The 25,468-nt window shown below is 36.4% G+C and overlaps 1 protein-coding gene across 2 annotated transcripts in view; it reads left to right on the plus strand.

Annotated features, from left to right (window-relative positions):
• Nucleotides 1–200: 200 nt before the first annotated feature.
• The window catches only part of LOC139982939 (uncharacterized), a 50,381-nt gene continuing 25,113 nt past the window's right edge, over nucleotides 201–25,468 (plus strand). The window contains exons 1-9 of one of the 2 annotated variants that reach the window (XM_071996151.1): nucleotides 201–378; nucleotides 7,786–7,952; nucleotides 8,995–9,315; nucleotides 19,853–20,506; nucleotides 21,299–21,637; nucleotides 21,733–21,849; nucleotides 22,478–22,527; nucleotides 23,114–23,135; nucleotides 23,609–25,116. In XM_071996151.1, coding sequence (XP_071852252.1) covers nucleotides 7,892–7,952; nucleotides 8,995–9,315; nucleotides 19,853–20,506; nucleotides 21,299–21,637; nucleotides 21,733–21,849; nucleotides 22,478–22,527; nucleotides 23,114–23,135; nucleotides 23,609–25,116 — 3,072 coding nt within the window. In that variant the 5' untranslated portion in view covers nucleotides 201–378; nucleotides 7,786–7,891. Of the gene's footprint in view, nucleotides 379–5,010; nucleotides 5,148–7,785; nucleotides 7,953–8,994; nucleotides 9,316–19,852; nucleotides 20,507–21,298; nucleotides 21,638–21,732; nucleotides 21,850–22,477; nucleotides 22,528–23,113; nucleotides 23,136–23,608; nucleotides 25,117–25,468 lie in introns of those variants that run through there. The other variant, XM_071996150.1, reaches the window with a different exon arrangement.

Here is a 25,468-nt window from a genome sequence, read left to right on the forward strand (position 1 = left end):
TACTTAGTACTGTTACGCCCTGGGTTGTTCGGGATGCGTGTACCCCGTATTTCGAACACACCCAGGGCTACTAAAAATATGTTTCCCCGAGTTTTGATTGAACAATTTACCCCGCGGTATGTTGCCCATACACTCACCATTCCATTTACTTTTGTTTTATTATGCAGATCTCTCTCGCTCTCCCCGTCGTCTGTCATTACCAGCATTCCAGGCATTCGCTTTTTTATTACACGAGTTGTTCTGTTTAGCGTGTATCTATTTTACTATCGCTTGCTCTCTATACCTTGTTTCATTAAGACGGTGTTGTTTCTTATGTATTTGTGTTTTGGAAACTTCATTGATTTCGTTGAGTTTCGGGCAGAGAACTGGAGACCAGCGGTGAGCAGCACGGCTATTACAGTATATTATTATTTTAAAGGCAAGGGTTATTTATTTTAGAGAGCGGGTCCGGGAGGTAGGGTCAAATTAGGGCTCTCCCCGGAGGTATTGCAGAAGTTAATCGGGGCGGGACCACACTAGGCAGTATTTGTTTAGTCTGCCGTTGGCGTCAAGTGTCGAGTATGCACTCTCGTGATTCAATTAAGACCCGTGCTGCCCACGCCCGTGGTACGTAGTTTATTTGTTATTTATTTAAATTTAATCTCTCCCCGTTGTTTGCATTTATCTTTATTAAGGCAGAACGACACTGCCTTATTTTTGTATGTTTAAAGTTAATTAAGTGATTAAATTGTTGATTTGAGACCCAGTTCTCCTAAACTATATTCTTCTCTCGTTTCTGTGTATTGGTACAAGCCCTGCTAGCATAAGTCTTCGCATCCCCCTTTCCCCTGCCCTGACATCAGGTGGCCTCCAGCTGCCGGATTACCCACGCTACCGCTCGGCCGGGGTACAGGGGCGTTACAGTACATAAGCTGGAAAATACTCCTGATACAATGCCTCTCCAACTACGGTGAATGACGCCCTATATAGTTCAAAACAAACCTGCCTACCTTCACTTCGAGTATTGATGTCAATGTGTTGTGATGTAGCTTCTTTCCACCATTTTGGGTTATTGCAAACATTCTTCCCGCAATGAGTCATCACTTTCACCTTTGTCGTTTTTGGCATGCTTAACAGTCTGTGGTTAGAACGATTTGGTACTTTCATCATTTTCATGTTTCACTTTTGAACTCTTATTGAACGTATACGCTTTTGACCTTTAATACTGCCGCGGTATGATTGTTTATCTTTGAGCATACGATTCAGTACGATTTCTTTTACCACAATGATAATGCTGTGCTTAAGGCCTACTCTCTTTATCCTATAGATTTGTCATGGATTGGCTTTGCTTATACTTTGTGTACCGATTGATAATTCTTGACTATCTTTGACGTGATTAAAAGATAATGCTGCTCCATTCGCTAACTCTAGAGCTCTCGTTAATGTTGGATTTCGGTTGCAATCTGGTTTGTATTTGACCATCGTTTAATTGCACGAAGTAGTAAAATGTCATAGTAGTAAAATGTCATCTAGTGATTGACCGGCGACATCCCTATGTTCGACGTCTCTATGTTCCGACATCTCTATGTTCCGACGTCTCTAGGTTCCGACAATTTTTGGGACTCTAATTTTTTTGGACCCCATTTTTTTCGGACCCATTTTTGTGTGACCCAATTTTTTTCTGACCCCATTCTTTTGAGACCCAATTTTTTTCGGACCCCATTTTTTGGACCAAAATTTTTTCGGACCCAATTTTTTCGGACCCATATTTTTTTGGGCAAAATTTTTACCAACATGTTTTCGGACCAAATTTGTTCTGACCAATGTTATTTGGGACCCCAATTACTTTGGGGCAAAATTTTTCGGGCCCACAATTTTTGGGACCCAAATTTTGGACTAACATGATTTGTGACCAATTTTCCCTGACCCCTTATTAGGACCAAAGGACGGTTGGGACCTCAAAGTGGACCACCGGGACCTGCGACCCCTAACACCAACTTTTTCTTCGTCAGTCCCCACCCCACGGTCCGAAAAATGGGGGTCCAAAAATAATGAGTCTCCCAAAAAACATGGGGTACCAACAAATTGGGTCCCAAAAAATGGGTCCCAAAAGATTGGGTCCAAAAAATGAGGTCCAAAAAAAATTGGGTCCGCAAAAAAATTTGGGTGAACAAGAATTGGGGCCGAAAAAAATTGAGTCCGAAAAATATGGGTCCGAAAAAAAATTGGGTCCAAAAAAATTAGAGTCCAAAAGAATTGTCGGAACATAGAGACGTCGGAACATAGAGACGTCGGAACATAGAGACGTCGGAACATAGAGATGTAACCGATTGACCAGGTGTCAGCTAATGCATGCCAACATGAACATTGCTACTGTCTCGGTAAACTTTCTATCAAGGTTGTTGAATTTAAACCTTTACTCTATTTCGGATGGTTGAGGATCCTAATGGTTTGTCAATAGCTAAACCAGTTTGGCAAATGTATTTTCTCCCAGTCCAAATGTATGCTTAATATTGGTATTCGTGATCCCGAATCCCCCCGAATTCACCCCCTCCCCCTTTCTCCCAAATTTGGAAATCCCCCGAAAATTTTGGAAGGGGGAATTCCACCCAATAAATCATAATCATAGTGCCAACACTGGATCTGAATAGTAAGTATCATTATCAGAGTTTAATTATTTTATGATCCGAATATGAGCTATATTGTCCGAGTACGATACAATTGGGTCCGAGTACCGAGTGCAAGTACTTTTTGATCTGAGTACTTGTGGAGTATTTTCCAATACTGTTGAATAATTGAACGGCAGCATTGCGAGTTGCGACTCTGCATTCCCTGGAGTATTGATATCTACACAGACTTATACTAGAACACAAAAGCAGCTCTAGAGATATTCCCTATTACATTCCCTAGGATATTTGGAAAAGTACTAGCATATTCCGAGTACTTATGATACTGAGTACTTATGATACAAGTATGGGTACTTTGTCATCCGATACCGAGTACTTTAACATCCGAGTACAAATACTAACGGTCGAGTACTTGCAAATCAGTACTCTAGTAGTACTCCAGTATCGACTACTTTTCAAGCATTACAACACTAGTGATGTGCCCAATTGCTTCTTGCAAAGTTATTCAGAAAGTGTGGTAGTCAACGAGTACACTGAACATTGAAAGTGTTTAGATTTGAACACCAAAGTTAAAACCGGGCTGCAACAGCCTTTGAACACATTGATCTTAAGAATTTATGTTAAACATTAGTGTTTAAGCCTTTGCTTCGCAGTGCAGTTTTGTATATATTTGTGTATTATTATTTCTTGCATTATATTTTTGTTCTCTAAGTGCTGCGATGTGGATCGAGCAGCACTAAATGTGCCTTATGTATGTGTTTGTCTACTGTGTCATACAGTATGTGTCTGTATATACGTATGCAACATAAAAAGTGTGTTTAAATGCAAAAGCACATTCGATGGTGTTTAAAAATAAACGTATGTAGGCATTTGAACACCAACTTGTGTTTATATTGTAACACAAATTTAAAATAATTAATATAAAGTGTAAATATGTTTCGACTGTTTGTATGTGTAAAATAAAAATATTTAAACTGCATTTTACATTAATCTTGATAGAAATATTGGTGCATAGGTAGGTTCTTTATTGATAAAATGCAATTTTGGCTATGATATATGCATTGCTATAACCTAATTTGCATATCATATTCAATAATCTATTGTTTTAGGCATATGGGCCATGTGTTAACACATGACATGCCATACGTATGCTGCAAGGGACATATATTTAAACACTGTGTTTAGTAGGTGGGATGATGAGTCACTGTCAAAATAACCAACGAGGTTTAATCAGTTAGGGTTGAAACACTATGCATTTTATCGTTGAACATGTGACGTGTCACGATAAACACATCACACTTCTCACATCTTCACAGTGTAGTACTGCATATCACCATGTTTTAATTATTATTATTATATATATATAAGTATTTTTATGATATATAAATTATAGTTTGTCAATGTATATATGTTGTTTCGAAAATAAACATATCACTGGAATATTAAGTTATGTATTTTATAAATCATGCTATTTGTATTTTTTACCAAACCAATGATATGATACACGGACCCTATAATATATATGATATACCAGGTGATTACCTGGGTTTAGCGGACACCCAGTTTTAGCGCTGGTTACCCAGTATTGGTGGCAGTTACCCGGTTTTAGCATCGATTACCCAGCTTTAGCATCGGTTTACCTGGTTTTGACGTTGGTTACCCGGTTTTGGCATCGGTTACCCAGTTTTGACAGCGGTGATCATGGGGTTATGACCCCCCCCCCATTTTAATAGCTTTATTGCCTCCACCCCAATACTGAGGTCAGACTGCTGACCTTGGCTAGTGGCAGATAGCACTAAAGTGGGAGGGAACCCCTTTGGAACCCTACTGTTGGCCAGATCAGAAAAAAAACAAGTTAAACCTTCGCATGACAAATCTATGGCTGTGTGCCTGTATATACCTATGCTTAGGGGGTGTGGGGGGGGGCTGAACCCTGCAATAAATTGAGTAGGGCCCATTGAATATCCCTATTTAGTATTTACCCCCCCCCCCCCCCTAAATGCTCAATGTTGACAAACTTCCTAAGCAACTGATATTGTTTCCTCACATTAAAAATATAACTGAAAACATCAACTTTCTATGCATCTCTCATGTGCTGTTTCAGCTTCTTTATTAAGAAAAGTAATGTCAAATGTGTCAGATTTTATACCAACTCTACCACTACAGTACATTTGGAAAAGGAAATATAAAATATATATAAAGTCCTTTTCAAACGGCTACTGGAGCTTTGATAAGAGCAACACAAGTACGCAGTGTATGTACACTCTCCTCCGTTGGAGTTGAGGTACATAACAAATGTGGGCGGAGCCTAGATTCTAATCTGGGCCGACTATGTACGATCACGTCAACGCGATTTATGTTACGGGTGTTGCTGCGGATTACGTACGGATGATACGATGCGGCTGAATGTAAGGCACATATGACCGTGGTTTGAGCACATTGTATCATATAGTACCAGGAATAAACACGATGGGGCGATCCACCATGTTGTATTGTAAACGTTTAGAATCTGGAAAGAAAAGGGATAACATCGGTGCATAGGTAAGATTAAAAAAACGAGAACAATCACAATTCTAGGCAGTGTTTATCAAACACTTCACAGGATAAGACTACAGAGCGAGATGGAGTTCATTTTTACTGTTAATGTAACACGTATGTTTCGTATGACCAGTCCATGTTGTACATTACAGGAGGAGCTGCCTGGCTTCAAATCAATTGTAATGATGTCATATGGCCGTGACGTTGTAGCAAGTTCCCTGCAGTGAAATGAACACATATAATTATATAGTATTATAGTATTTATAACGTGATTACAGCTGAATCTGATAGAAACTAATGTATTGTAAAGTGACTGCATTTTATTAAATATACTACATAGAAAAACATTTCATTATTTTGTTTAACTAAAACTGCACGATTACAACTTATCATTTATTAGTCATATAAGAGCAGTGTTGCATGAAACCTTTTGTGCATGTAATATATTGCGCTGTATACCGTGACCATGCCACTTTGCACTGTAATTATGGAATTTTAATAGTTTAATGCGAGCAGGGAGGAAAGTAGCCAGCGAACGGATAAGATAAATGAATGTAAATTGTGATAATTTAATGCATAGTAAACCGTATTTGTGACGTAGTCAATGGTTGGTATAATGTTAAAGACATAATAATTTAATTGATTGATAATAAAAAGCTCGTTGTATTAATTTTAGGACCCAAATATTTGCGTGTTTGAAGTCAACCTATTCGAATACTTGACAAGGGGCTAGGTTTGTTAGGCTGTAAGTAATCCACTGCAACGTTTTCACTAGATTATAATTCAACCTTATTTTGTGTCGTAAGAGTATTTGCGACCTAGAGAGCCTATGTACAGTTGGCTAAAAGGTTTACTATCCTAAAGCAACAATTTAGGAAAGGAATAATGTCAACTTGTAAACATCAATATTTTCAGGTGAGAGGTACCTTCTCACGAGTCATTATACTCACGAGTCATTGTTCTTACGAGAAATATTCTCACGGGTGATTCTGTACATGAGACTCTTTTTCACGAGATATCTTCTCACGAGCTTTTGTATTTGCTCGAGAGTGATATTGGAATGGCTTCTCACGAGAGATTTGCTCGTAATTTAAGTTACTCAAATATCTCCCAAGAAACTTTACTTATATCTTCTCATGAGAAACGTACTCATAATTAATGTACGCAGTCTTCACATAAGAGATCTTTCTAATCGTTTACAATAGTTAAGTCTTCTTGTAAAAAAGTCTACTCGATTTTTTGCATGCATTTTGCACCTCTAGACACCCACATACTAAATACATGGAACTCGATATCAGGCTTTTTCTGTTGAGAGCATGGTTGCATTTAACAGTCATTTTGGTGGGTATTTGAAAGAGATCTTTAAGAACTTTCTTCAACATTTTTTTTGTTCAGACAAAAGGACGGATATAAATGTTTAAACGTCAAATAACATATTCTGAGGTACACTTAACTTAAATTAGACCCATGCCGATGTCTGAATGCTAGTTTTTTCCTAAATACTCTATTGTATGAGGTTGAAAAAAAAGGTGTGTATACCCGAGTATCTTCCATTTAAAAAGGCGCCCTTTAATACCACTGCCATAATTCCCTGCCTTGGACATTTTATTTGGCTCTCGTGGTAGATCACTGGAAATTTGAGCTGAGGAAGTTACTTTTCCAAGCTGGTTTCCTTTGTTAGGCTTGGTGAATTGATTACGTAACACACAGGCTAATGTTTCAGACTATATCCTTGAAAGGTGCAGAAGTTGCAAGTGGCAAAAAATGAACGGCAGTCTTACTAAAGGGCAGATTTTCATATGCTCAGAATGTAATTAAACAACCCCGGACTGAATCATTTAAACCATTCAACCACCAGAAGTATGTAGATGCATGGCGTCACAATGGGTCATTCCATATCAAATCACCAAATTTTGGAGTATGTTGTAATTCTAAATTTTGAGCAATTTCCAAATTTTGTGTTTGATTGTAACACCGTGAACTTAGCATATTCTGAAAATTTCAGTTCCATTGCTTCACAATTCGCCGATTTATCATACTTTGAAATTCCGCAATATGTCGCCATCGTATCTCAAAACGTGTCAGGTTGAAAAAAATCTGATTATATTTTTTCTGGAAGAGATCTAGTACCACCCTGTTTGTACAAAACAATTCAGGAGGATGTTTTGCCTTCTTATTTTGAAATGACAAATCCTCAAAGTTTGGGATGTTAACAAAAAAATGTTTTTGCCTGTTTTGATGTTTTTACATTTTTTGAGCCTGGGTATTGTACTTCAAGGTCATTCAATTCAATACTGTGCAGTGTGTATGTCATATAAACAAATTTGGTTTATTCATTTCATTAAAAGACTTTACTATAAAACGAATTTCAACCAGTACATGCATGTACAGAACATACATTGTACCTTAGCAACCTAATTCGACTATGGGAAGTTTCATACTGCCTCCTTGGCTTCCAAGAGCTTGTCAGATTCGTAATGAAACGAGTTATACTGCGAGGTAAACCGATTCTCCTCAGTAGTCTTATAAGTATAGAAACTGGTTATGGTTTTTAAACCGTTACCGAGTTATTGCTAGGATATGTTTAACAGCTTCACAGTTCGCTGTTACCTTTTCTTCTATTTCCCTTTTATTCTTTCAGAATACACAAAATATAGCCTACTGTCACCAATTATTCGCTTTCAGAATAAATACAATTTAACTACATATACCATCCGTCAATGGTTTTCTCGGACATATGACAAGACATGGCGATTCTCGACACAGGATTCTTTATAGCATTCACGATAATACTTGTATTATCGCCAGGTGAGTTGTAATCAAGTAAAACTTGGAGAATCATTCATTACGTACCTACTAGTATAGCTGTACTCTAATGGCTGTATATTGTAAGAGCTTAGATATGAATTACCACACAACATTTTGAAAACGTGCACGTCTTTCCGTTTTTGGTTTGATGACAAAAGAAACCTGTGCAGTTATGACGGCACGTGTGTTGGCGTGAGTGGCGCCCGCTTGTGGACACGATATCACAAGATTTGAACCATGGATAGTTTTCATTCTTGGTTTTTAGATGCCCCATATCGCCCATATTGCTCATATGCATTATATGTAGTGTAAACATTTACACAAAAAACTTGAAATCCTTGTAAACTCGATACCTCCAGATAGGAAACTTTTTTGGGCTCTCATATTTTGCTTGTGGCTTTCCCATAGGCAGTACTAGGACCTTATTGAATTTTGTGTCGGTTAAAGGTCACTTAAGGTTAGCAAAGGTGGCAGTCTGTAAATCCTTGCAAACACAATCCTTGTAAACACCATATCCCAAGATAGGTCACATCACAGAGATCATAGATTACGTGTGTCTTTCTTATGAGTACAATAACCGAATAATTTTTTGTAGAGGTCAAAGATCATATGGGGTCAACAGAGGTCATTATATCAAATGGATCTCATAAGGATAACAATTAAAAAAGCAAATTCAGTTCTTTGCTGTGAGAGAGAGCATGCAATACAGATTTATTAACCACAAAAAAATGTCCCTCTCTCTTTCTATTATCGTTGTGATATCATATCACACGATTTTGTCATCAAACCATGTAAGCATTGAATATGTTTAGATTTATACTGCTCTCTATCTGAACTTCAGCCATTATTAGCTTGCACACCACATATGTAATGTATTTAAAGGCAAGTAGCCACTGGGAGGGATTTATCTCTGGATTTCTTTGTTCTTTAATCTGTTGATTTTATTCCTTCTTAATTGAATAATTTAACGCCTGAAGTTAAAAGATTCACTGATGAGGTCGAGAACTATGGCATTGCACATTCCTTTCTTCCCATTGTGCAGCAACTTCGGTAGAAGATACAGAATGCGAACAGACACAGTATGTTGAGATTGGTACACTGGGACTTATTCCGTGTTCATGTAATGGAAGTTCTTTGGCACTTATAGCTTGGAACAATGTTAACGAAGGGAAGAGCATATTGTTACTCAATGATGGTGAGAAAAGTGGAGATGGCTACGAATCTAGAGAGTTTGATATTTATCCTAACGGATCGTTACTTATAAATAACGTGACTGCGAGCCATGAATCTGTATTCCGAGTATCAACTGCAGTCTCTACGTCGGGTTCAATACATTCGAATGATATCTGTGTGCGCACAACCGGTATGTAGCTTTGATAGTTTCATTATTTTAAACCTAAACTATCCGAAGAGAAATCAAATACGTGATAAAAAAGTGACATAAGCAATCATTATCAAATAAACGCTCCCACACGACATAGTAGGTTAATATGACTGTAACTATGTCGTGTTTGTAATATATATTTGTAATATGCTGTATGTATGCGCGTGTGTGTAAATGACCCGTGCTTGTAAACACGGTATAAAAACATTCAAGGTGGATTAACTTCATCCTTGGTATATGGATCTGTCGTATTTTGTGCAATATACGTTATTCTTTTCTGCGAAGTTCAGAGTTAATTTGAGGTCAAAAGAGGCCAAAGTCTCTGAAACCTTGTAAACACGATAACTTAAAAAGTACATCTTTCTTGAATTTTATACTTCGTAATCTGAAAACCTTGTAAACAGAATAACTCTAAAATTATCGCTACGGTTAATATGTGAGTTCGCCAATGCGAGTGATTTCCACTTGTTGAACACAGTTTGGTCAATATTAGTTCAGCAGAGTTTTTTGAAAGAGATCTATATACAGTAGGTTTACAACAAAACATGAAGTCATTCAGGAAATTTAATCTGTTTCAAAGAGTTATCATTCTTGTTGTTATCTGCTTTTAAGAAACTCACAGTGGATCTTGCAATTTTAACAGTCTGAGCACCGAGGGTTAACTGGTCAAAAATATCAAATGGTCCCAACATTGTTCATATTCACTATGTTTTATCATAGAGGATATTAGCTTCGGCAGTAGTATGTGAACATAGTTCAAAGTGTATAAACAAGTGCATTAAAAGGATCGTCTGATAGCCCTAAGAAGTTACCTTAAACAAACGATAAATAATTGTCCAAACATGTTGTCAAAGTGTGAGAACGCTAATGTTGCGTTTGACAAAGAAACGATTTTTTAATCGTTAAGGATGGACATTTCAAATATGATTTGAACAGTAACGAACGTGACGTCATTTTCGCAATTGCAGATTGCGACAAAACCCACGCTCCGTGCAGTACCTACAGTAATCACAACAAAAACCGCGTTTGTAAACAGATTAATTTCTTCCTTAATTTTCGGTGAAATTTCTTATAAATTAGATATATTTTCAAAAACTCCTTAAGCCGCCATATATGTAGTAGATCGGTGGTATCGTGGTCATAGTGTACACAAGATACGTTTTAACAGCAGATTCTTCGTTGTTTATACATCGCGCAATCTAGCTCCAACGCGAAGAATGTTTGCAAGTAGGCTACTCTACTCTTTTATTTTTAATTTCAGTTTGGCAAAAGTATGATTGAACCCTTTACTTTTCAGTATTATTTATAGTATTTTCGATATGTGCCAACAAGGGGCTTCACAGTGAACGTTTGTTACACTCTTTTATTGGCAAGGTTTGATCGATTGATAAGATAGGTTGGTAGGCTCCTCTACTATTATGCATATACTATACAGTACCAAGATGTGCGCGAGTCCTAAGCCTATACAGTACCCCCTGCAACTTTGAGCCGCTACTCGATCAGCCCGGCTTCATACATTTTCCCGATTATTTATCAATGTTGTATTTAAGCCACAGATTGTTGCGCGATTAAAATATCACTAATACTTCATTACACTGCCTAAATCAAAGAGCTACCTTTTACGTAATGAAAATCTGAGGCTGGCAAAGCATCTATCTTTCACTCGTACTTCTTGTTGACTGAAAATATGTACGTAATGCACGTGCATATAGAGAACCCTTTTATACTGTTTATTCCCATTGAGATTGGTTAATGACCAAAATCAGTTTACAACATAAACTTGCTTAAAGGTCGCCATGGTACTGATTTCATCTATATGTGAAAAATGACGTCAAGTTTGTACACAACAATGAAGGCCCCTCTGTATTAATAGTGCTGACACCATTTGTCTCAAATTGTGTCACAAGGCTAGCCCTAATTTTGTCACATTATATAAATTATTTTTACCCCAGTGGATAAATGATGCATACATAACTGTCATAATTATTCCTACTTGTAACATTGGGTTGAATATGTACAACTAACACACAAAAACTAGAGATAGACATCAATTATTGTGAAAAGCTACATCTCTAATTGTAAGTCTCTACTTCAAAGGTATTAAAAATAAACAGGAAAAGAGTATAAGAAAAGACTACATCTCTGTATCATTAGCTGTAGTCCACCTTCTACCAGAGTAATTCACTAACTAACTCTCCCATTCTTTGGTCTTCCCAACCTCTCCTCCCCAACAGGTCTTGACTTGTTCTTCCCCAAATAAACAAAATTAGAACAATATTGTATTTTGTGACCACCATGCATCTAAACAAGGGCGAGTAATAGGTCCAGGTCGAAGGTCACTGGATTGATACTATGGGGCAGGTAAAACAATAGTGTCTCTGTGACCATGTGATGCACCATGCATCTAAACAAGGGTGAATAATAGACCCATGTCAAAGGTCACTGGATTGTTACTATAGTCAGTTAAAACAATAGTGTCTCTGTGACCATGTGATACACCATGCATCTAAATAAGGGAGAATAATAGACCCATGTCAAAGGTCATTGGGTTGTTACTATGGGCAGTTGTTCATCCTCCAACCACCAAGGAGAAAACTACGGATGCATTTAGGTGATATATCTTTACAATAATAAAGAAAATAAATATAAACATTACTTCATGCAAAGCGATATTAGTTATCAGATTATCCCGGTTTACATAGTACAGCAACATATCAAAGCGAAACCAAATTTTAGACGTGTTGTAAAAAGAACAAAAGGTTAATATGGTTTGTTTAATATATTCTAAATATACTTCACGGTGATTACATCTCATGATATCCTTCACATTTGTGACGCTTTTGCTTTAAGATGGAAAACAGGGTAAAACATTTTTATTTACATCTTATTACATGTGTAGCCGTTAAGGCATCGCATACTGCAGTATTTTCCTATTTAATTGTTTTACCAAGAACGAACTGTAGGGCAATTCCGTAAAGTCGGACATACATTTCGGACATTTTGTTGAGCCATATCTCAATGGCTATATATAGGAGATAACTTTTCATTTGGGTTTTTTATGGATCATCTACCTTGTACTATTCTTGTATGGAGTTGCATCCCTTGTCCATCAAAATAAACTACAAAAATACACAAAAAAACCTCCCTGTGGCGGACGTACCCAGAGAAAGTGACTTTTTCAGATCGTAATTTTCTTTTGAAAATGTCTGTAAATTGGAATGGGATACAATTAAAAACGACTATACATGTTATGAAGAAGACTCTTAACTACACATATCAGTAAACAAGCAGTTGAAACCTTTATCACTTCCCTGAAATATTTTCAAAAATTCCGCTGTGACGGACGTACAATGTTTTGTGACGGACGTACACGTGTGAAATTATATAGTAAATGTACGTCCGTCACAAACAAAAGCACTACTTGGTATCCCTAAAATTTCAATTTGTGACAGGGCTTCAACCAGAGTTTCCATTGTTGACAGCTGTACACAATAATGCAGCATTTACTTGTGGCTAATGGAAGATATTAGACCCCTACGGTGTTGAAGTTCTCTAACGGGTCAGAATGATCGGTCTTTATTAACATTAAGATAGTATGAGCACCAAACCCTTTTGCTTTCACTTTTCTTCACACCCTGTTTATTTATTTGACAATTATTTTTATTAAAATACATGTACTACAAGCTTCTGTATGGATGACATAACAGCACTTTTCAGCAAACAAGAAATTCAGAACTTTAAATGTGAGATACATTGTGTTGCATTGCTTCAGGAGCTCTTAGGCTGTGTTCACACTGGATCCCCTGTTCTTGGTCCTGTGTGTTGACAATTTAACCGCCAATATGTTATACCAAAATCTCCTATAGCATTCACACTTGAACTCATGCTCCAGCTCTGATTGCCCACTCTGAGTCAATGAACAGGAAGTTACAATATTTCTATGGTGACTCTCACAAAAGTGCGAATGCACAAAGTGTATGGCAAATTTCTTCTGCATGCAATGTATATAGATTCAAGATTGAGGTGAAAGTGGGAGAAAGAAGTCAGTATTAACCAGGGTGTGCATATACTACAAATAGCTATTCAGCAGTGAGAGCAATTACTGGCAATAGTTCTTAAATATCTAATGTCAAGTTACAGAGATACAGAGGCACACCCTTGGTTAGTATAGCAACTATGAAACATGTATAAAAGTAAATACACACAAACACTGTGAAGTTAGGAAGATCCATCTGGTAACTCTGTTCACCAACAAATAAAATTATGAGCACATGTGGTTCAAAATTAACTTTTCTTCCACATAATGATACCTGAAACCCAACACAAAAGTTAATGAACCTAAAGCAAATGTAGAACAAATTACATCAAATAATAAGCATACTACAGCAGTAACAAAATACTAACAATTGCAATAACAGTTCTCGATGACTCTCAGACAATCTTCCTTCCAAAACTGATTCATTATTTTACTCAAAACTGGTTGAACACAGTGTAATATATATATTGGATATCGAAATGAAACCTCATGGTCAGAGGGAAGAATAAATGGCAGAACTACAAGAAACAATTTTGTACCCAAACAAATAGTTTGTATCTAATAGTTCCATATATGTCCATGGTTAATTTGCCTAATAGTGCGTGGAACAGGCATGGTGTTATGTAGTTCGTTTGCCTTGATCTCGGGTCACATTGATCCCCCGAGTTTTCACACTCTGGAACTGATATCCCCCAAAACAGGGGACCAACATGTCGCGGTCTGACCCTGAGTAGGATAGTATTTACACTAGGATGTTGATCTCGAGCTGGGGATATGATTCGATCGGATCCCCTCTGTGCATTTTCTAATGTGAACAAGGCTTTTGGATGAAAGTGTTATATCAATGTAGACAATAGCATACTGTACATGAGGTTCAATACCATGCCATTTCTTTGATATCTTGCCAAGTGCTAACCAATAACACAAATATATATGCTAGTTGACACTGTAGTATGCAGTGTTTGCATACCACTACATTTATACTAATGAAACAACCACAAACTACCTAATGTCTGTGTTAATAACTAAATGGGTTTGGTTATTAAATTCAGGGGTAATGTAGTGATAAACATGTTAAAATACATTGTTTTTCTAAACAAAAATAATGTGACGGACGTACATGTGACAGAAAACTGAAAATCCCAGCAACTTTATCTGTTTGTAAATTGAGTCTATATATTATATCACTTCAGCAAATCCAAGAATATTTATTCCTCTGAAGGTACACAGGCAAAAATAGGCATTTTGTTTTGGGGTGAATTTTGTGTAGCAAATTTGAGATTTCTTCGGTTGACTAATACACACCTTAATCTGCCTGAAAACAATGTGTTCTGTAAAAATTAGCTACATATTATGAAACTCCATAGTTTTAGCGTTCATTTGATACCCTACTCTTTTAAACTGAGAGACTGAAATTTCAGTCTAATAATGGATGGGATAAGGGATCAAACTACTTAGACTGAATTCCAGTCTGAAATGTAAAGACTGAAGGTCAGTCTTAATTAGACTAAATACTCTGCAGTCTAATAGACTGAAAATCAAACCACTTTAGACTGAAAAGTCGGCAGTTTAGACTGATTTATTGCAGCACTAGTCTAAATTAGATTGAATACTTCCCAGTATATTAGACTGATATTGGACTGAACAGTCGGTCCTTTAGACTGAATTATTACACATCACAGCTATACTGTCAATCTTATAAACTGCAAATTCTGGATTGAACAAGCTTTTCTATTGTTCCTCCGTGTTGGCTATGTGCTGGAATTCTTCAATATAGATGCATTTAAGGCCATCAAACACAACATTCAAAGATCTGTTAATGCAGGGGAATTTACTGAAAGGTGCTACGTCATGGAACGACTTCGCCTTCACATCCAATCATGTAAGGCTATAAAGACCAGAAAATCTTTGTGACAGTCACACACAAAGTACATTAAAAATGGTATTCCATCAAGAAATATAATGGTCAATATCCACCGAACAGTGATTTTATTTCCACTAACCCACTAATATATTCTTATATAATTTTCGTTATCATATTAAAAAAAAAAAAAAACAGAAATCAAAACTACAATATTCTGAGAGGTGTTCAACAAAACATGCTATCTTTCCAACAAACGTTCAAATTATAAAGATACTTTGAATAACAGTGACATATTTTCAGTTCAAATTTCTGCTTGAATTGGGCCATCTAAAATGTTCTTTTTTTGGAAACAGGATTAGGTGAGCTGAGAACAGATCAGTGGTGTCGCCAATGGGTGGCCTGGGGAACCCCTCCCCCGGGAGGGAATTCACAAATAGACATATCACCAACCAATATTCAAATGTCTGGCAACACCACTGCAACAGAAAGCACTTTAAATTATTTGTATGTCACCACCAGGTGGTAAAACCCTGGAATTCATTGACAACACAGCTGTAAATTGAGTCCTTATATACCCAGTTGATCCTATCTCCGATCTCACTGAACTTTAAATTTTCCACTGTAAAGGGTATAGTAACTATACGATGCTGCCTTTACAAAAGGGATAGGATGGAAACACGACCATAGTACAATGGATCTGGTACATTTCCTTTTTTTTCAGTTGTGAATCATTAATGTATAGTAGCTACAATTTCTTAGAATGATTTCAAAATGGGGAAAACATATGACAAATTTTCAGCAGGTTATTTATAAAATATTAGGAATGGTTAAACTATATATCAGTGCGGTCAACATTTAATACTTTGTGTTTCAATGATATAGATTGGCGATTGCTGCAAGTCATTATCCAGCACATGCAAAACAAAATATTACAAGCAATTCAGAATGGCACTAACTTCATAATGGCTATTAGATAAACATGAATTATTATAAACTGCATTCACAATTTCATGATATGGCATACATATGAAGCAAATTTGTATGCAAAAACAGTACATGTGACTATTATACCACACTCAATTATTCCTGAACTTTCTGATAGTAATCATGTATAGTGATTTTGATTGGGATTTCAATCAAATTTTGAAGTTTTATAAATTATCTGACGTGAATCATTTAATGTCGGGCTCTAGCTGAAAAAGAAATGTCACTCGAGAGTCGACTAAAAAATTGAAAACAGTTTTGACTCATTACAACACTAAAATTTCCCCGTTTTTTTTGGGGGGGGGGGAAATAATGAGGAAAGGATATTCTCAAATGGAATTGTCTGCAGTTACTGACTGTATAATAATCAGGTTACTTGCTTTTCATGGCACAGATTATGGAATATTGTGCATAATAAATAATATTAGCTTAATTAATTGCTTAATTAAATAAACCTTCAACATAGTGAGTGCAGTGAAATGTGGGAACATTAAAGTAAACATTAAAATAACATAGATTGTGTTCGAAAAATCATACAAAAAAGTTTTTTTGGCAACTAGGTGTTTGTTTAATTACATCCATAATTAGGTCAGTATCATTAAAAAAAAATTGACAACCAAAAATCATTGAAATATTTATTTCTGGAGCCCTATTCATATAAAACTGTTGGTAAACATGTCTAGGCTCTGGGTAATCAATTTAACGTTTTAGGGTATGTGTTAGTTATCCCTTAAAGGCATTGAAGACTTGTCCCAAACAGCATGCGGCCATCTGAAAAAGTTAACTTTCTGTTGCTTGCAAGTGACGTTTTGTTCGTGTCGCTACAAAAGACAGACAGTAAAGAAACGTGATACCTTGAAATCTTTAGCTGGACCTGAGATGTTCATCGCTGTATCGTTTATACACTGTGATGTGGGTATTGACCGCAGCTGTATGTACTGAATGTACACTAGTGTCTAATTACCGACGGTAGCAAGCTGTGTGTGTATTTTCTGGGATCGAAACTAGGTCAGATTACCGGCATTAGACGTTTCTTTTTGCGCGAGTCTTCACACCCTTTTAAAGTTACTCCACGCTGACAGACGTGGTTCCGGACTACAGAGCAATAAAAAAGTAACATTCACTCCTTGAAGTTACTCCATGCTGACTGCCCTTATAGATGTGGCAAGGATACGGACGAGAGACTTCACCTTTGTTGGTTGCAAAATTCCATACACCATGGAAGCATGGAACTCACAAAACTAGTGTTGTAGAGGGGAACATATTCTATGTTAAATGTATGTTCTACGCCTCTGTCCCTGCTTGAATGGCCAGTTTATCTGCCACAATGAAGAATTGTTTGGGGTTGAATTCTGGTCCGAGAGATAGGAGGAAAGGCTGCCGATATTGTCCTTGTCTGTCCTGTGCTGCGCTTTCAATATATGTGCCCTCTTGTTCGGTGAAGATAAATGTGATAAAAGACAAGCAATATGGTATAAATCAAAACATTCTTCAAAAAAGATATGTTGAGAGGTAGAGTTCGATGTGGACTAGACTACAATAATATTTAGGAGTGAATGGAGAAACAAGAACATGACTGGCATTGTACGAAGGAGATATATCAATCACAAAATGCAGCAATATGTCACCCATGGCGGGTGAGATGTGTTATGCGAGGGTGGATTCAAATTCAACCTAACATTTATAGGTAATCATGTTGATTTTGGCAGGAACATGGTTACCAAGCAAGGTTTGTTGATAGTTGTTTTCAGAAATTTATCTTTTTAAGGAGGAATTGTTCATGCCATCTCCTGATTCCATTACATCAGCATAAAAAAAACAGTGAACAAGGAATATGATTTACATTTTAGCCTACTGATTTCACTAATATGTCTATCTGCTTGTAAAAGAAACTGATTTCATAAGATTAGTGAATGGTAATATTACTGTAACATATTATAATAAAGACTGATGGCCCACTATATGTTTAATGAAATAACAAAAGCATACCAATTCTTTTCCAGATTCCACATGATTTAAATACAATGATAATGGTTTAACAGAATCGTAATAGCTTCATGCTGTAATGGCTGTAGCAGTAAACTACATTGTTCAAATAATTAAGGGTGCTTACAATCTATGCATAATAGTACTGTGTTTTGCAATTTCTTCAACATTGTTATGTTCAAGTATTATTTATGAGGTTAACCTAGATTCATTTGGGACGATCGAGTACATACTGCAGGACAAGCGTGCTTATTCGCCCGACGATCGGGTAAATAGGCCACACTAATTATAATAATACCCTAGGCCCTATTTGCTATAGTATAGCCTAGCTAGGCCTACCTAGCCTACCTCGCGCACTAGCCTAGAATAACTAACGTTACGAACTGCCAAGCTTTTATTCTGTATTAATTGGAAAACAACCAAAAAAAATACATACATACCCTCGAACAGTGTAATCACTTCTTCGTGGAAACCTTTATTTGTAAGAAAAGTTCTTAAAGAGCCAGCCATTGCTAATTTATAACCTCTACTCTAGCTTAGACATACGGTCGTCTGTATCGTTCATGCCTAGCTGTGTGTACGACGTACGTACGTGCAGTACAGCGAGTACCTGGCTTCGCTTTATAAAGCGAAGTATATAGTAGTATATGTACACAAGTTGTAGCGCTCGTTGTCACTTATTTTTGTGCGGCATATTTGCACGTTTTCGGATGATGTAAGCGCATTTCTATTCTCTGATTGGATACATTTTTCAGTGGAATACAGAGACTGGAAATGGTAAGATGCCATGCCACATGTGATTAGCTGATTAGTTCATACAGTCAGTCCAAAACAGCGACTGAACGGTGTAACTGATAATGTAGTCTACGTAGAGTGTTTCTCAGTCTAAGCTCAGTGTAAAACACTGAAATAAATTTCAGTCTCAAAGAAGACTGAAGAAGTCAGTCTATCATTTTAAGAGAGTACATGTAATGATTCAACGTTTTTTTTTTTAAATTTGGTGAAAAGGTTTACTAGTTTACGGAACTGCCCTTTAATTATTACCCATTGGATATAACGTTTACACTCAATTTTATTTATCGGTCTATGTATGTCGTGTCTCTCCATGATTTCCGTAGTAAGGTCATTAGGTGCAGTGCCGAGCAGAGGTCTCACTACAAGCGGGATACTACTGCCTACTTGTGTACTGTATAGAAAATAACTATACAGTACACTGATCTAAAATGTTACGGGCGTGTTACGTTATTGTATCACATTATGTAATATTGTTTTCCCCGTTGGAAAAATTATTTATACATTGTTAAAAATTTAGTAAATTATTTTGTAAGCTCAAGTTTGCATATGGAATCATTCACCCAGCTGTTTCATTCATAAAAATGTCCCAAAATTTGAATTTTTTAGAACTGCTATAGATATCATTTCAACCAAAAATGCAGGAATTTCCGGCAGTTTTGGTAAAAAATAATTTTCAGGCATCTAAGTATTACAATAACTTAAAATAATCAAACTGATTTTTTTCTGAAATAATCTACGATTACATGGAAACGCGCATCGTCGTTCAATAACTTTCAGATACAGTCACGTATCTATCAATAATCAATGTGATCATTACTTAAAATGTATTCTTCAATGTTATTTTTGTATAGTGAAACCAGCTATAACCATTCCCGCCATCGAAGAGTGTTCCAACACATACGGTACTACCTGTGTTAGGTCGACAGCCGAATCCGTTGAGGTTAATTGCTCTGTCAGGGATAGCCGTCCCGCAGTCAAATTGACTTGGACGATAAGAACTCATGGTGGCGATCACATCCTACCATCAAACTACAGGAAATTCACAACGGATAATGTAACATATACATCACATGTTACAGCGACGTTCTCTTTCGGGGAGTCATCTGTTTTAAGTCTTCTGGTTTGCCGAGCGAATAGTGTACCACTGAATCTGGTGGAAGACGAACACGTCCTTTTGATTGAAAAAAAGATGGATTACACTTCCATGGCAATTCCCATAAGAAGATATTTTAAGATCCATTCACCGATGAATTTATCCTGTACAGACCTTCGACTAAATTTAGTCGTTTGGAAGTGGTCACCTCAACAAGATGCTTTTGAAACTCTGTATGTGGGCATCTTCCACAAAAATAATCACACAAAAATCAGCAACAAGGAATACAAACTAGAAAATGAGGGCAGTCTTTCTTTACAGAACGCGTTGGTAGAACACGAAGGACTCTACGCCTGTGTTTACGATAACGGTGTCAGTGGCGGTATTGTGTTGTACGATGTGCTTGTGATTGGTATGATGGTTTATATCATTTTATCTTGTATGCTTCTCAGTCTCTACCGAATCACCAAAATGGCATAAGTACTTGGGTATTTGCTTACATTTCCCACATTGCATCATATTTTTCTTCATCAAATTATCAAACTGTTACTATGAAAGTTCAGAATCAGTTTCAATGACCGCCTTGTTATGGGCTTTATCAATATTTATCTTGCCCACATACCCCTGTTTGTTTTTTGTTTTTCTCAGTTCCCTGTTATTCGATTACTATCAGGCAATTAATGAGCCAATAACACTATCCATGTCAGTACAAGTCAAATCCATATGGAATGAAAATAATAGAAATCTCCAATGGACACCTTATATACTCTATTAGGAATTGTCTATGTGATACTGATCATGTCTGTTTGTGTATCAATACCCCGGGAAAATTGTGGCGAATCCGTTCTTCCTCGTAAAAGATGCAATCCAATATTTTACACCACAGTCGCAAGTAAACTTCCATAGACAAAACAAACTTACGTATGCAATTATATACCTGAACATGTGTCATGCCTTGTCCCAGTATGTGGCAACACACATCTTACACTGTAATGTAATGTTAAACTATTGGACATATCCTGAATTTTGACAGAAATTCGTTATCATGGAATGCAGTATCAAGAAATTTGTTCGCTTGGGCACATGGTTTGACTCCGCCATGCTGTATCCATTAGACCTTATGCCAGTGATGGGATCAAAAGACTCGAAATCTAACACCAAATATACAAACATGTAATCTATTTGATGTATTATTTCCTTTCAGTTGATCCAACTCCAGTTTTTCCCGTCATAGATGGATGCAATCACCAACAATATTGCGCCCTGGAGAAACAACCTCAAGATGTTTTGACTTGCTCGGTGCTGGGAATAAGACCTAAAGTAGCTCTTGAATGGAGAGCCTTTCGAGAGCAAACAGCCATTGACTTTACACAACATCAATTAACGGTGACAGAGATGGGTGACGTGTATGATCTATTTCTGACAGTTAATTTTGACTTTACTCTAACAACTCAAAATAAAGTTACCGTAGAGTGTCGTGCTGTAGGAGAGAATGCTGAGCAATTCAGCCTTTCTACGAAGGTTGATCTGCTCTTTCCAAATGGTAAGTTAATACACGTCGCATTAAATGTGCAGCTTTGAGAAGTCTATTCATGATTACTTGTTGTTATTATTTCCGTATTTTTGTTTTATTTATAGTGCTTCCCACAGAACAGAAATCATACACCATCACAATAACCATAATCGCCGTATTGGTCACGATGATGTTGATGATGATCATCACAGCCGTTGTGGTGATTATATGCAAAATAAGAGGTACATAATACTATTAATGTAACACGAGTTATACATAATTTAGCTATATGTGTATTTCTGTATTTTTCAACATAATAACAATACCTGGAAACATAGAGTACCAAACGTAGTCACATATGTCCACAGAGGAAGCTTGTTGATTAGGATACTAATATGTACCCTGCACTTTCTGAAAGTAAATATATTTATTCATAGATTAAAGTAAGTGTCCACCGTGTAAAGAAAGTCATAACGTTTGCACAAACAGTCGTTTTCAAGTTTCTTTCTGATAGATTGAACACTGCACAACTCTTTATTAAGATAATAATTTCATAACAGTGAAATATTTAGGATATCGAGAGCTCTTTTTTGATACACTTTACTTGTTCCTGATGTGTTTCTTATATATAATTAGAAAGGAAGATGAACTGTTATTGCGCTTTTTTTTAAGCTCAAATTGAGCCACAATAATAGCATTTTTTTTTTTCTGTACGAGAACAGAACTGCAAATTTTCCGAAATTTGTTATTTGTAAAATAATCACACAAACAATGTTGGTCAAGTAAGCATTTTCTTTCCTTTACAACATCTTAAACTACCCACAATATTCTACATCAGGATTTTTTAATAAATCTTCGTATTCTTTTCAGCGAGGAAAATGAAAATGAAACGAATTAAGCGTGAAGATACAGACAATGAGGTAATGTTTATTATTTTACTCTCTTTATATAACTGAAGTAGGCAGTCACTATATTCTTAAAGCAAAACATAAGGTTACTCATTTTGCGTTTCTTGACTGGAGTTAATTGGTAATTATTATTGTTTTCATTAAGCTGTATAATCGCTTTCATCATCATCAAAATATGTAAGCAAGTATTCATTAAACACTGAAGCGCCGTTTGCACTATGTATGACAATTAACGATGTGACACGATACTATAAAAAAAAAAACCTTAGTTCTCCATACATACGATACATATATGCGATAAATGCAACTTCGGCGTCGTTGGAAATATTCCTGTTGTCCCTCTTGCAACCAACAGTCATGATGTAGAATATTATTGCAAATAATTCGCGAAACAACACAACGATACATCATGTCGGTAACTATACAATGTCTGTTAAACAGCCTCCATTAAGTTCAAAGGTTAGACACTTAGCTCTATATCAAATCTAAACGTATAAAGCGGAGATCGCTACAGGAAGTATTATTGATGCAAAATATAAGACTTTATGTTATCGTTTTAAAGTATATTAAAACCAGTGGAATGTTTTTTTTTTCACAGGGTATCCCAATGATGGAAAATGGTATGTGTTGCAGAAAATATTAACTTGACGTTAATATCGTAAATTGATCATATACATTACATTAACAAAACAAAGAACATGTCATTTGTCATGATGCGATCAACATTTTGTAAGCATCCAACATCGTATACACTGTATTGTAGTGATAATTATGTAATCCTGCATGATTCCAAGATTCTGCACATTATAGCTAAATTGTGGGTGCACATATACACTCACTCTATTCTGGTGGATGAGATTATAATGATACTTGTCAGGTCGTTCTACCAAATGATATCTAACACACGTCATCGATGGATATGTTGGTATTTTGTATTTATCTTAACTCCTTATTTTGAATAGTCTGCTTAATTCAAAGTGACACTGCCCGTCAAAAAGGGTAATATTTGATACATTGTATAATAAATTATTAACCAGTTAATATATTTGAAACTCATCATATACATTGCTCACCATGGTTCTTCTTATCACAGATTACTCGGAGAAAGCTGAGCCCTTCATCGGACAATTAAAATCCAAGTATGAAATATTTTACGATTCTGTGAAACCAATCCCCTACATTAAAGACAGAATGTATTGCGTCGACAAGGTATTTGTTGAGGGCGGTATTGAATACATGACAGGTATATCTGGAGGAGAGACACAGTGGGATAAATTGTCATCCTATCAAGAATTAGTCAAAGAAAACTGTTTAAAAACAAAGCGACAGATTCTGGAAGGTGAACCTGGCTACGGCAAGTCAACATTGACTTTACAGTTACTTTATGACTGGTGCAAATCTCTATCTACATCACCGTTAAAGGAAGTAGACGTTATTATATATTTACGTCTACGGCAACTTGGAGGTGTTAAATCTATTTTTAGTGCGATTAGACGATTCATTCTACCGAGGGATTCAGATATAAGTGAGGAAGATATAAAAGAAATATTGAAGCAAATGAAATCTGTGTTGGTTTTACTGGATGGCTTTGACGAGTATCCCGATCAAGAAAGTACAGAAACAGACATTTATCACATTATGAAGAAAAATATGTTTCGGGGGTTTAACGTCATTCTAACGACAAGACCATCTTGTTTACCAAAAGATTTTGCACCTCACTCCGACCGTGTTCGGCTTACAGGTTTCGAGGAAGAGGCGCGTAGAAAGTATGTTGGAAAAGCTGTTGTTAGAACATATGGAGAAGCAGTGGATAGAATCATGAGGAAATTGGAGGAAAATCCCGTTCTTGATGACCTCTGTCAGGTTCCTCTATTCTTCGTTATGTTTGCGCACATGACGTACGAAAACGAACATTCTTCAACATTCAATTCTGTAACTAGTTTTTTCCGGTATATGATATCTTGTTTTCACAGTCATATGAAGAATAAAATGAAAGACGAAAATGTCACAAACTTTGAGTTATTAGAAAAAGAACACAAAGTACTAGACAAAATCGCCTTTGAAGCTTTGAGTGGAAAGAATCAGAAACTTGTTTGGAATCTTGAGCAGCTTCGCAATCAGCTAGGACATGAGTGCTACGATCTGTATCTTCGTATTGGTTTATTCTTGGAAGAAGAAGTACTAAATATCACGGATACATCAAACCATATTCAGTACAATACAGAGGTTCATTTTCATCACAAGACCGTTTGTGAGTGGTATGCTGCACATTACGTTGCAGAACAATTATCTGGTGGAAATACGAATTGTATCGACGAGCTTTTGCAAAATTTAGATCCTTTTGACCTGCAGTATTTGTACAGATTTGCGTGTGGAATTAACAAAATTACCGGGGAGAAAATTATCCGATACCTGCAGCAGAAAAGTGAAAATAGAAAGTTTGCAATTTTGTGCATGCTAGAACAGGAAGACAAAACTAACAGATTTATCAAAACAGTTTCTGATTTAGTGTCGTCTAAAGGAACATACATTAGAAAGTCAGATAGTAAACTACTACAAAGATCTACGCTACAAATACTAGATGTTGCATCGAAGAATCAGGTATGTAACATTTTACCATATATCGTGTTTAATAGCTATATAGAATACAATCAGAAACATAGAAATACAGTTATATTGAAAAAACACTACTTCATACCATGTTTCAACCATAATAGGAACTGTTTGTCACAAAGATAGGTGTAAGCCAGAACGTCAGCACTTGCTGAACACCAATACATTTGCAATTATTTTTCTCAACATATAATGTGCGATCATATATACACCATCTTGAAATATAACTCTTACAATGTTTACATTTCTTACTTTGACAAAATGAATATTCACATCCAACGACAAATCAAATTCGACATATGATTCATTGACATTTTCACTTCTCAAGATTACAATGTTC

The sequence above is a fragment of the Apostichopus japonicus genome, chromosome 16 (genome assembly GCF_037975245.1).
Source record: "Apostichopus japonicus isolate 1M-3 chromosome 16, ASM3797524v1, whole genome shotgun sequence".
In the NCBI taxonomy this organism is placed as follows: domain Eukaryota; kingdom Metazoa; phylum Echinodermata; class Holothuroidea; order Aspidochirotida; family Stichopodidae; genus Apostichopus; species Apostichopus japonicus.